General features: G+C 59.6%; 2 protein-coding genes across 9 annotated transcripts in view; one reads left to right on the plus strand and one right to left on the minus strand.

Annotated features, from left to right (window-relative positions):
* The first annotated feature begins 1607 nt into the window (after positions 1–1607).
* F2RL3 (F2R like thrombin or trypsin receptor 3) lies at positions 1608–4820 on the plus strand. Its single transcript, XM_054465913.2, has 2 exons — positions 1608–2106; positions 2381–4820. Exons 1-2 carry the CDS (start codon positions 1998–2000, stop codon positions 3427–3429), a joined length of 1158 nt encoding a protein of 385 aa, XP_054321888.2. The 5' UTR covers positions 1608–1997; the 3' UTR covers positions 3430–4820.
* An 894-nt stretch (positions 4821–5714) lies between these two features.
* The window catches only part of CPAMD8 (C3 and PZP like alpha-2-macroglobulin domain containing 8), a 138366-nt gene continuing 130883 nt past the window's right edge, over positions 5715–13197 (minus strand). For 3 of the 8 annotated variants that reach the window (XM_054465910.2, XM_063658932.1, XM_063658931.1), the window contains 6 exons: positions 12332–12406; positions 10691–10796; positions 10493–10603; positions 9262–9450; positions 8983–9133; positions 5715–7204 (listed from right to left, as the gene is read on the minus strand). In XM_054465910.2, coding sequence (XP_054321885.2) covers positions 7183–7204; positions 8983–9133; positions 9262–9450; positions 10493–10603; positions 10691–10796; positions 12332–12406 — 654 coding nt within the window. In that variant the 3' untranslated portion in view covers positions 5715–7182. Of the gene's footprint in view, positions 7205–8982; positions 9134–9261; positions 9451–10492; positions 10604–10690; positions 10797–12331; positions 12407–13197 lie in introns of those variants that run through there. The other 5 variants (XM_063658934.1, XM_054465912.2, XM_063658933.1 and 2 more) reach the window with 3 other exon arrangements.

The raw sequence follows: 13197 nt of genomic DNA on the forward strand, positions 1-13197 counted from the left end.
TAGAGACGGGTTTTCACCATGTTGGCCAGGATGGTCTCGATCTCTTGACCTCGTGATCCACCCACCTGGCCTCCCAAAGTGCTGGGATTACAGGCGTGAGCCACCACGCCCGGTCGTGCGTCACTATTTTGATGCATCATCTTCAAACCACCCTGCCCCAGCATCACCGGACTGCCGGTGTGCCCAGCCTCCCCTGCACAGCTTCCCACTCTGCTCACAGGGAAGACGGTGGAGGGGGGAGCCCAGGCGTGGGTTTTCCGTGTGCTGAGGGTGTGTCCTCAGCCACCTTTTTCCCCAAGTCATTGACGTGAAGCTGATTTTCTCATTGGTGGCCATGGAAACTGCCCAGAAATGGGAGCAGGGCCTCTGAGACCCTGCCCTGGCTAGACTCTCCCCAGGCTTCAGTGTCTCCTCCTGGAGCTGGGCGTTGACTCTGTCCAAGACTCTGCTCAGTCACTTCCTGGCTGATCCCCGAGTGCTCAAGTGTGTGATGAGATTAGGGCTCCCCCAGGCAGGAAACGGCCACATTGGACCCCTCCCTCCCCCATCCCTAGTTCATTTTATCTTCCCCAATCCTCATGGCCCCCAACTAGGCCCTCCTGCTCCCAGACCCCCCCAACCCCTGTCCCCCATCCCCTGTAGCCCAGTGCTGAGCACACTGGGGCCAGAACCACCCATACCAGACTCCCCCAGGGCACGACAGGTTGAGGCCTCTCTGAGGCAGGGAGGGACAACACTGAGGGGCCTTGTGCAGGAGAGGGAAGGGGTACCCCCCCGAGCTTCAGTTTCTTCATCTGCCCGATGAGCCCCCATCCGATAGTGCCCAGGAGTGGGGATGTGCTGGGGCTAGAGGAGGGAGGCCCCCTGGAGGCTGGCTTGGGGACCCTTCAACCTGGCCACCTCACTCAGGATCAGAGGTCAGAGCAGGCGAGCCACACACCCCGAAGTCCCCCCGGTCCTCGGCAGGTGCTGTCCCTGGCATCGCTGTCTCCCCTACAGCTGCCCGTGTGTCCCCTGGGCAAGAGTGAAGCGAGGCACTCATACAGGGGTGCCTTGTGAGTATGGGGTCAGCCGAGGATGCTGAGGGGCTCTCGAGGTTCAGCCAGAGTCCCTGACGCTGGGCTCATGCTGCTCTGGGGGTCTGAAGGGACTCTTGATATTGCCCTCTGGGAGGCGCCCATCCTTGGTTGTTTTTTTTTTTTTTTTTTTTTCTTTTCCCGAGTCTCGCTCTGTTGCCCAGGCTGGAGTGCAGTGGCAAAATCTCAGCTCACTGCAACCTCCACCTCCTGGGTTCAAGCAATTCTCCCACCTCAGCCTCCTGAGTAGCTGGGACTACAGGCGACTGCCACCAAGCCCAGCTAATTTTTGTATTTTTATTAGAGATGGGGTTTCTCCATGTTGGTCAGGCCGGTCTCAAACTCCCAACCTCAGGTGATTTGCCTGCCTTGGCCTCCCAAAATGCTGGGATTACAGCCGTGAGCCACCGTGCCCGGCCTAGCAGGGCTCTTCTTATCCTGCTCACCAGAGATAGGAAGTGGGGCGGGGGGGTGACTTCAGGAAAGGCCCAGAGCCCATGATGGGCGTGGGGATTGGGGTGAGTACAGGGCTGTCATGAGAACAGTGGCTGCAGATGTGACCGGCTGGCAGGAAGTGGCCACTTGAACCGCAGATGCTTCCTGGGCTGGCCAGGGACTGGGGGTGCTGGCTGCAGCTGGGACCCCCCGCCCTGCATCTTGCTGGCCTGGCACCTGGGTCCCAGGGAGGCGCCACACTGGATATAGCCACGTGGGGCAGCCCGGTCTCCAAAACCCACACTCCAGTCCTCCCACGGGCTGGCTGGCAAGCGGCCCTGGTGGGTCTGTGGGGGCAGGGGCAGCCTTCCTGGTTTATCTCCACCGGCTCGATCTGCTCATCCGCCCAGGCTCCAGAAGCTGGGGCTCAGGGTCCGGCGAGGCAGGAAGCCTGAGGCCACAGCCCAGAGCAGCCTGAGTACAGTCATGTGGGGGCGACTGCTCCTGTGGCCCCTGGTGCTGGGGTTCAGCCTGTCTGGCGGCACCCAGACCCCCAGCGTCTACGACGAGAGCGGGAGCACCGGAGGTGGTGATGGTGAGTGGTCCTGGCTTTGGGGTGCAGAGATGGGGTTACATCAGAGATGGAGCTGGGAGCCCGGAGCTAGGGAGGGGGAAGCTGGGAAGTTGTGGGCTTCAGCCCAGCCCACTCTGCATCCCGTCTCTGACCCCATAGGGCTGGGCTATTCCCTTGAGTGTCATGTCCAGCTGTTTCCCACCAGGGCAGACTCCAGGCTCTGAGCACCTCCCTCCCTGCTGCTTCTTGTCACCTGCCGAGGCAGGGGCTGACTGATGTCCCCTCTCTCTCCCAGACAGCACGCCCTCAATCCTGCCTGCCCCCCGCGGCTACCCAGGCCAAGTCTGTGCCAATGACAGTGACACCCTGGAGCTCCCGGACAGCTCACGGGCACTGCTTCTGGGCTGGGTCCCCACCAGGCTGGTGCCTGCCCTCTATGGGCTGGTCCTGGCGGTGGGGCTGCCGGCCAACGGGCTGGCGCTGTGGGTGCTGGCCACGCGGGCACCTCGGCTGCCCTCCACCGTGCTGCTGATGAACCTGGCGGCTGCTGACCTCCTGCTGGCCCTGGCGCTGCCCCCGCGGGTCGCCTACCACCTGCGTGGCCAGCGCTGGCCCTTCGGGGAGGCCGCCTGCCGCCTGGCCACGGCCGCACTCTACGGTCACATGTATGGCTCAGTGCTGCTGCTGGCCGCCGTCAGCCTGGACCGCTACCTGGCCCTGGTGCACCCGCTGCGGGCCCGTGCCCTGCGTGGCCGGCGCCTGGCCCTTGGACTCTGCGTGGTTGCCTGGCTCATGGCGGCCGCCCTGGCACTGCCCCTGACACTGCAGCGGCAGACCTTCCGGCTGGCGCGCTCCGATCGCGTGCTCTGCCATGACGCACTGCCCCTGGACGCACAGGCCTCCCACTGGCAACCGGCCTTCACCTGCCTGGCGCTGTTGGGCTGTTTCCTGCCCCTGCTGGCCATGCTGCTGTGCTACGGGGCCACCTTGCACACGCTGGCGGCCAGCGGCCGGCGCTACGGCCACGCGCTGAGGCTGACCGCAGTGGTGCTGGCCTCCGCCGTGGCCTTCTTCGTGCCCAGCAACCTGCTGCTGCTGCTGCATTACTCGGACCCGAGCCCCAGTGCCTGGGGCAACCTCTATGGTGCCTACGTGCCTAGCCTGGCGCTGAGCACCCTCAACAGCTGCGTGGATCCCTTCGTCTACTACTACGTGTCAGCCGAGTTCAGGGACAAGGTGCGGGCAGGACTCTTCCGACGGTCGCCGGGGGACACCGTGGCCTCCAAGGCCTCTGCGGAAGGCGGCAGCCGGGGCATGGGCACCCACTCCTCTTTGCTCCAGTGACAAAAAGTGGGGAAGGTCGTACTGGGTCGAACAGGGTCCCTTCCCCGACTTTACGTCCTTCCGGGGACCGCAGAATGTGACCTTATTTGGAAATAGGGTTGTTACAACTGTCACTAGTGGAGGTCACTTTGGAGAAGGGCGGGCCTTACATCCAGTGTGGGTGGTGTCCTCATAAGATAAGGAGAGGCCAGGCCTGGTGGCTCACCCCTGTAATCCCAGCACTTTGAGAGGCCAAGGCAGATGGATCACTTGAGCCCAGGAGTTCAACACCAGCCTGAGCGACATGGTAAAACCCCGTCTCTACCAAAAATACACAAATTAGCTGGGTTTGGTGGCGGGCGCCTGTAATCCCAGCTACTCAGGAGGCTGAGGCAGAAGGATCACTTGAACCTGGGAGGCAGAGGTTGCAGTGAGCCGAGATTGCGCCGCTGGACTCCAGCCTGCGTGACAGAGTGAGCGCCTGTCTCTAAATTAATTAATTAATTAATTAATTTAATTAAATTTTAAAAAGACGAAAAGTGATGGCCAGGTGCAGTGGCTCACGCCTGTAATCTCAGCACTCTGGGAGGCCAAGATGGGAGGATTGCTTGAAGCCAGGAGTTTGGGACCAGCCTGGGCAACATAGGGGGATCCCATCTCCACACGAAAAAGTTTTTTTAATGAACCAGGCATTGTGGCACGCGCCTACAGTCCCAGCCACTCAAGAGGCACAGGCGGGAGGATCACTTGAGCCTGGGAGGTTGTGGTTGCAGTGAGCTATGATTGTACCACTGCACTCCAGCCTGGGCAACAGAGCAAGACCTTGTCTCAAAAATAAACAAACTAAAATTAAAAAAAGAAGACGAGAGATAGTGGGTGCGGTGGCTCACACCTGCAATCCCAGCACTTTGGAAGACCGAGGTGGGCAGATCACCTGAGGCCAGGAGTTCAAGACCAGCCTGGCCAACATGGTGAAATCCCATCTCTACCAAAAATACAAAAATTAGCCAGGCGTGGTGGTGGGCACCTGTAGTCCCAGCTACTGGGGAGGCTGAGTCAGGAGAATTGCTTGAACCTGGGAGGCGGAGGTTGCGGTCAGCTGAGATGGTGCCACTGCACTCTAGCCTAGGCGAAAGAGTGACTCTGTCTCCAAAAAAAAATAAGAGGAGAGGACACAGAGACACACAGAGAAGAAAGCCATGTGGCGGCAGAGGCAGAGATGGGAGTGATGCAGACGGACACAAACTAAGGGATGCCAAGACGCCAAGCACAGCCAGCAGCCACCAGCAGCCAGGAGAGAGGCCTGGGACGGGCTCTCCCTCATAGCCCCCAGAGGGAACCAGCCCTGCCATCACCTTGACCTTGGGCTTCTGGCCTGCAGAACTGTGAGACAATAAACTCTCATTGTTTTAGGCTGCCTGGCATGTGGCACTTTGTCAGGGCAGCCCAGGAATCTGAAACAGGATCAAACGCTGCTTCCTGGGCCCTGCCAGCCTCTCTGGCTCGGCTTTCTGGGCTGGATGCAGCCCACGACGCACTGAGATGGGGCTGGGGCTGGGGCTGCCTTCCCCGGAGACTCACTGCAAGTTCCTGCCCAGGAGGCTCAGGGCACCCCATCCCCAGTACCCAATGCTGGGGCCCCACCAGGCTCAGATCCTGGTTGGCCATTCTCATGCCCACCAGCTTCTGGCTTTGGGATGTCTCTTGAGCAACCAGAATAGCACCCCCAACTCTGCTCCCCAAAACCCATCACTAGCATGGCTCAGCCTCCTGCTGTCCCGACTGCTGGGGACCCTCGCCTTCCCTCCTCTCACCTGCAGGCTGATCCTTCTTTTCACTTTCTGTCAATGTCACCAGGGACAAGGTGGGACAATGGGGGGGTGGGGGTGGACAGTGTGTGCTGGGGGGTTCGGGTGCTGCAGACCTGGAACTCCCTTCTGCCAGGAAGTCGGCAGCCAGTTGTAAGCCTTGCACGGGACAGGCCACAAGGGGCCATGCCAGTGTCTGCGGAGGACACAGCTGGTGTGTGGGGAAGGGGAGAAGCCTCAGCACCTGGTGCACAAACACACACACACAGACACCACTGCTCACTCCAGGGAGTGGCACAGGGCAGTTTCAAAGACCACTGGGGCATGAACTATGGGGGCAAGGCAGAGGGGTGGAGGGCCACTGTTGGGCTCCTCACTGGGTCTATGTGTCTGATCAGCTCAACTTTGGGCAGCCCTGGGCTGGGGGTGTCAGGTGCCCGGGACACACACATGCACACACACATACGCACACACAAAGTTCATGTGCAACCCAGAACATGTGAGTAAGATCAGTAACATGTATTTGTGTCAATATCCTGGAGTGATCATTTACTAGCGTTTTCTGAGATGTTAACCACAGGCACAAGCTGGGTGTGTGTATGAATAGTCCCCAGGACCAAACTGTGGTCCCACAACTGCATGTGGTTGTAGGATTATCTCAGGGTGCAGGTGTTTGACATCCATAAACCCTCCTCCCACCACTCTGAAAGGCTGGGCTGTAGATGAAGACGGGGCTCAGAAGCCCTGGCCCATGCGCCCCCACCATCCTGCCACTATGTCTCCGAGGGGCCGGAGTCTGGCCCCATCTGTGGAACGGGCTGGCACTCTGGGTGCTGCTTTCCAGGTTCCCGCTGCCCGCAGGAGGCTGAGGCCTGGCCGTGACCCTGGAGATGAGGTTTTATCTTACAACTTCCTCTACAGCAATTGGGCACCGGGCCTTGGGCTGAGGAAGGAGCCACAGGGCCTGTCGCTTGTAGGGTGATGGGGGCCAGGGGTGGGGAACCCACCGGCCAGGGTGGCCTCAGACCTTGACCTCACAGGCAGCGAGGGGCCTCTGTGCTGGCAGAGATCAGGGCTGAACGGTGTTGGCTGAAATAAATACCACCCCGGAGAAGATGGGCAAATGCAGACATAAGCAGGTGCCAGGGGTCACAAAAGGGAATCAAAGTCTGCTGGTGCTGGTGGCAGGCAGCTGGCAGGGCCCCCCAAGGCAGGCAGGTTCTCGGGCTGGGGGCCCTGGGAATGGGCTGGTCCTCTGGGCACGAGGACATCAGGAACTCACGGTAAGGAAGCACCGGGGTCACCCAGCCCAGGCAGCCAGAAGCTGAAAGTGCATTTGCTGAGAGCCATCTGCTTCCCCGCAGGGCCTTGTGATGTGAGCCCGAGGTCCCCGGGGGCAAAGGCAGAGGGTTCGAGAGCTGGGACAGTCTTAGGGCAATTCGGGGTCCTGGGTGCCCCAAAGGGAGGCCAGGGCTTTGTGTTTCAGAGAAAGGCAGCCTGTTCCGTTTTGAAGTTGCCCACGGGCTGGATGTTTTGCTAATTTAGTCCACATCCTGTTTGCTCAGAAAGAGGCTTTTGGCCACATGAGTGCTTTCTGGGAACGTTTCTTCTCCCGGGAACAGAATGTCAGGCTGTGGGAGCCGCCGTGGCCCCAGGAAAATGATGTCCAACTCCAAGGCTGGGGGGTTGGGGTGCTTGGAGCTCCAGCTGTAGCTGGGAAGGTGGGGGATCTCCCAAGGGACCTCCAGCTGGACCCCCTGCACCACACCGGTGACTGCTGAGCCCACACCTGGCTCCCAAGAGTCTCATCCTAGGGACGGGCAGATCTCTGCCATTCTGTTCCTTGGGTTCATTTAGAGGCAGGTGTCACCTGGGCTGAGGTCTGCCCACGCACCAGGCAGAGTCACAGGCTGATAGGGACAGGATGCAGCCAGATGGTGTCGTCCTGCTCTCAGCAGGGCAGCCGTTAGGAAGAGAAGCCGCTCTGACTGGCCAGGAGAGAAGGAGAAAGATTCCTATGGGGCTGCCAGGACTTCGGGATGGGACCCCACACCCCTTTCCTGAACCCACCTCCACGGGGCTCAGGCCAGCTGCCACCTCCTCATGTAGATGGCAGAACCCCAACTGGGAGGGAGACACATGGCCCAGGCCTGGCACTGCACAACTCTGTCTCCTTTCCCCTTCCAGTGAACCACAGTGATGGGCTCTGGGTGTCCACGTGCGGTAAGAGGGGAGCGGCTTGTGTCAGACCACCAACCAAATAGAAAAGCTACCCATAGAACACTACCCAGCAATACAAAAGAACAAACTCCAGGCCGGGCACAGTGGCTGATGCCTGTAATCCCAAAGCTTTGGGAGGCTGAGATGGGAGGATCGCTTGAGCCCAGGAGTTTGAGGCTGCAGTGCACAATGATCACGTCTATGAACAGCTATGGCACTCCAGCTTGGGTAACATACAGAGACCCCATCTCTAACACACACACACACACACACACACTAGCTGGGCGTGGTGGTAGTGTGTGCCTGTGATCCCATCTACTCAGGAGGCTGAGGCAAGAGGATCACTTGAGCTCAGGAGGTCGAGGCTGCAGTGACCCATGACCACACCGCTACGCTCCAGCCTGGGCCACACAGTGAGATCTCGTTTCAAAAATAAAAGAATAGGCAGGGCACAGTGGCTCATGCCTGCAATACCAGCGCTTTGGGAGGCCAACGCGGGTGGATCATCTGACGTCAAGAGTTCAAGACCAGCCTGGCCAACATGGTGAAACCCCGCCTCTACTAAAAATACAAAAAAATTTAGCCGGGCGTGGTGGCGGGCCCCTGTAATCCCAGCTGCTGGGGAGGCTGAGACAGGAGAATTGCTTGAACCCGGGAGGCGGAGATTGCAGTGAGCCCAGATTAAAAAAAAGAATAAACTATGGATACATGAAACATCACAGGTGAATGCAAGGGAATCATGCTCCAAAGATTATCCACTCTGATTCCATTTACCTGGCATTCTCGAAATGACAAAATTACAGACGGGTAGGGGGGAAAATGGCTTAGTGGTTGCAGGTGTTGAGAGTAGAGATGAGTTATGGAAGAGCAACTGGAAGGATCCTGTGCAGATGGGCTGTTTGTTGACTATGGTTGAGATTACACAAATCTGCCCATGAGGAAACCGCACACTGCTAACTACAGGCAAAACTTCCCTAGTCCAAAAATCCTAAATCTGAAATGTTCCAAAATCCAAATCTTTTTGAGCAGCGACTTGACGTGCTCAAAGGCAATGCTCATTGGGGCATTTCAGATTTTTAGATTAGGGATGCTGAACCTTAGCTAACTATATAATGCAAGCATTCTGAAATCTGAAAAAATCTGAAATCCGAAACACTGCTGGTCCCAAGCATTTCCGATAAGGGATCCTTGAACCGTATGCGCGCGCGCGCGCGCACACACACATACACACACACGCGCGCACACGCGCACACACACGCGCGCACACACACACACATACACGCGCGCGCACACATACACACACGCGCGCGCACACTCACGCGCGCGCGCTGGTGGGCGTTGCGTGGGCCAGGGTGGTGAGAGGATGAATGTCCCACTTTGTCCCCAGGAACTCTGAGCCTCTGACCCTGAGTCACTCCCACTACCTGTGGGGGGTCGGGGCGCGGGGGACGGGGGTCGAGGCAGGTCGTCGGGGGAGGTTGGTAGGGGAGGGAGGTGGGGAGATATTGAGCCTATGTCTGTTTTCTGGGTTGGGCCCAGCTGCTACCTGTCCTCCGCCTCCCCTTCAGGCTCAGGGTCTGAGTCCACCACCTCAAGGCCGGCTCCATTCAGCTTCACGTCCTGCTGTAAATGCCTCGGGGCCACAGAAGCCAGGTCATCCCCGTAGGTGGAGGACGCCAAGGCCCGCAGCGGCTGCTCTGGAAGGAAGGGGGCCTCGGTCGGGAGGGCGTGAAGGGAGGGGACCCAAGGGCCGAGGGGAGGAGATCCGTGGCCCAGAGCAGCAGCGATGGGGTCCCCGAGGCTAGGCGGGGGGTAGGGTCCTCACCGAGGGCGCAGCAGCTGGGAGGCGCGGGCTCCAGGGGCGCGGCCCGGCGGCAGGCGCTGGCGTAGACCACCCCGTCGGAGCCGCACACCGGGTCCCCCTGGACGCCGCAGTCGCGGTCACAGCCACATCGCGCTATCGCCGCCCCCTCCTCAGGGGCCACGGCAGGGCCCGACTCGCCGGGGAACCAGCCTGGGGGACGAGGCAGGCTCGACAGGGCACGGGGGACCCCCACCCTGCACCTTGCCCGCGCCCCCACAGAGCCTGGGGGTGGGGAAGATGTCCCTGGGGCCCGGGCCCACTACCCCCTCGGTGGGTCTTGGGGAGCGACAGTTAATGGGAGGTCCTGAGCCCTGGCCTCATGGAATTTCACGCAGGTATTTGCCTAATACTCACAAAAACAGAAACAGATTTTTAAAAAGCGGTTGTAGGAGAGAAAGGAGGCAAGGCGTCCTGTCTGGGCCGCCCTGCCGCCCTGCAACAACAGCCCGTGCCCCTGCCGCGCCTCCTCCGCACTGACCACACCCACCCCAACCCCACCCCCTCCGCACTGACCGCTCCTACCCTCAACCCCGCCCCCTCCGCGGTGACCACACCTACCCTCAACCCCGCCCCCTCCGTCCTGACCACTCGTAACCCCGCCCCCTCCGCACTGACCACACCCACCACAGATCCCGCCCCTCAGCACTGACCGCACCCACCCTCAACCCCGCCCCCCGCACTGACCACACCCACCGCAACCTCATCCCCTCAGCACTAACCACATCCACCCTCAACCCCGCCCCCTCCGCACTGACCACACCCACCCCGTTCGGCCCCGCCCCCCGTACTGAACACATCCGCCCTCAACCCCGCACGCTCCGCACTCACCCCCCACTCGCCGCTCGGCCCCGCCCTCACCACACTGACCACCCTCAACTCACTGGGCCCAATCCCCACCACAGTGACCACACCCTCACTGGCTCGGCCCTGCCCCCAGTATACTGACCATTCCCCAGCCACTTCCCTTCCGCACTTACCGCTCCCCCAGCCACGCCCCTCCCCACTGACCGCTCTTCCAGCCCCGCCTCCCCCGTACAGGCAGAACGCCCGCCCACCTCTGCGCTGCGTCCTCCTGACTTTATGTTGGCCCCTCCTCTGCCAAGCCCCCAGGGGAGCCCTCCCCGGCGCCCGCGGGTGGGAGTCGGGGTATGGCAGGCCGCGGTGGGGGGCGGCAGTGGCTCCGCGCACTCACCCGGGCCCCGGGCAGGGGCGCTCTCCACCTCATTGCACACGGGTCCGGCGCACAGTTCCCGGGCGAGTGGGCTGTGCGCGCTGACGTTGTAGAAGCGAGTGGCCTCGAAGGCTACGGGACGAGAGTGGCGGGTGACCGAGTGCAGGCGCGACGGGTTAGGGACCGGGCCGGGCCGGGGGTGCGGGCGCGCAGGCCTACCGGGCTCGTAGTAGTCGTACACGGAGACTGGCAGCGCCGACGTCCTGCCCACCACGCACTCCCGGAGAGCACGGAACCGCACACACGTCAGGCACCGGCTGGGGATCTGCGGGGTAGCGGCGGGCGCAGGCTCGACCCGGGCCAGGAGGCCCGGGGCGCTGAGCTCAGGCCCAGAACTGGCTGATTTCAGGGATACCCAGGACGCGTGAAACACAGAAGAAACGTGATCCCATTTTCTTTTTTTCTTTTACTTTTCTTTCTTTCTTTTTTTTTTTTTCCTGAGACAGAGTCTCGCTCTGTTGCCCAGGCTGGAGTGCAGTGGCGTGATCTCGGCTCACTGCAACCTCGGCCTCCTGGGTTCAAATGATTCTCCTGCCTCAGCCTCCCAAGTAGCTGGGATTACAGGCGCCCACCACCGCACCCTGCTAATTTTTTGTATTTTTGATCAAGACCAGGTTTCACCATGTTGGCCAGGCTGGTCTCCAACTCCTGCCCTCAAGTGATCCGCCTGCCTCGGCCTCCCAAAGTGTTGGGATTACAGGCGTGAGCCACCGCGCCCAGCCTTGGTCCCATTTTTTATTCTTTGGGTCCTTCCATCCCACTGGGAAAACATCTCAGGTGGCCTCTCAAACACCACTCCTTTTTGTGTGTGTGCACGCATGGCTGAGCATGTGTGGGTGGGATTTAGCACATTCACAATACTGTGTAATCATCACCTCTGTCTAGTTACAGAACAGTTTCTTTCTCCCCCAAAGAAACCCCATCCCCATCAGCACTCACTCCCCACTCCCCCAGCCCCTGGCAACCACAAATCTTTCCAACTCTACGGATCTGCCTGTTCTGGGCATTTCATATCAATGGAATCATGTACTCTGTGGCCTTTTGTGTCTGGCTTCTTTCACTCAGCATCATGTTTCTGAGGTTCATCCATGCTGTAGCATGGATCAATGCTTCACTCCTTCCTACAAATGGATAATATCCACTTTGGCCCCTCCCTGCTTTTTCTACCAACTGCCATCAGCCGAGGGCACAGAGCTGTCAGCATGGCCAGCTCTGCCTGGAATTTATTCTCCCAGTGTCGTTTTTTGTTTTTTTTTAGACAAGGTCTTGCAGGTCTTGCTCTGTCGCCCAAGCTGGAGTGCAGTGGCACAATCTCAGCTCACCGCAACCTCCGCCTCCCAGGTTCAAGCGACTCTCCTGCCTCAGCCTCCCAAATAGCTGGGATTACAGTAGCGTGCCATCACACCTGGCTAATTTTTGTATTTTTACTAGAGACAGCGTTCTGCCATGTTGGCCAGGCTGGTCTTGAACTCCTGATCTCAGGTGATCCGCCTGCCTCAGCCTCCCAAAGTGATGGGATTGCAGGCGTAAGCCAAAGGGCCTGGCCACTTTTTAATATTTTTTGTAAAGATGGGGTTTTGCCATGTTGCCCAGGCTGGTCTCAAACCCCTGAGCTCAAGTGATCCTCCCACCTCGGCTTCCCAAAGTGCTGGGATTACAGGCATGAGCCACCATGCCCGGCCCCAATATCTTTTTTATGGTACAAGATACTTGCAGGGAGCCACACCAGGCAGTGACTGGTGCACCCACACCAACATGCACACCAGGGAAGCCTCCTCCACCAACCCCGGCTGGTGGTACCTCATCAAAGTAGAAGAGCACTCGGCGTCCAGCCACTTCATACCTCTTCATCCCCATGTGCTTGTCAAGGAGCAGCTGCAGAGGAAGCCAGAAGTCAGGGTCCTCAGACTCTCTACTTGCTTCCTCTCCCATCCACTGGGGGCAGTGGTCAGTGGGATGCTTGGACTTGCCCACAAGTTAACCATGGGCTGGTGTCTGGGTGCTGGTCAGTGCTCCCCAGGCCCTGCCAGCCTCTCAGCACCCAGGAGAGGACGCTCAAGGATGGCTATCCCTGCCCGGAGCACAAGCCTCCCCTCCCTATACATTCCCTCTACCCAGCCCCAAGCCCAGGTCAGGCTCCTCCGTGGCCAAAGAGGCGCCCGGCTGAGCCCTGCCACCTGCTGGTGTCTCAGCTGCACTGTTCAAGTTCCCCTCCCAGCCTGGAATTTTTTTTTTTCCAGTTTTTGATTTTAAAAAAACCCACACCCACTCCAAGTCCTCTGAATTGACCACATCCTCATCCCCTGGTACTCCGTGAAGCCTCCTTGGAGGGGAGGTGACAATAGGCCCAGCTTTCCTGTTCCATCCTCCCCACACTGCAGACCTCCTTTGGCCCCTGGACCTCTTGCTTCTTGGTCCTCTTTCTCCCCCAGCCAGAGCTGGGCAGCAATCCCCACCCCCATGTCCCTCTTCCTTCCGGTACAAAATGGGGATGTGGCACTGGTCTCTCTTAGGGTTGTGAGGGTGACAGCTGGTCTTGGCAGAATGTGGATTGAGAATACCCCATGGTTCCCCACCCAGGGCCAAAGCACATGGAACTTTGCTGAAGTTCTAGGTGGCATTTATAATAGTGACAGTGGGCCGGGTGCTGTGGCTCACACCTGTAA

This window comes from Pongo pygmaeus, chromosome 20, assembly GCF_028885625.2.
Source record: "Pongo pygmaeus isolate AG05252 chromosome 20, NHGRI_mPonPyg2-v2.0_pri, whole genome shotgun sequence".
In the NCBI taxonomy this organism is placed as follows: Eukaryota; Metazoa; Chordata; class Mammalia; order Primates; family Hominidae; genus Pongo; species Pongo pygmaeus.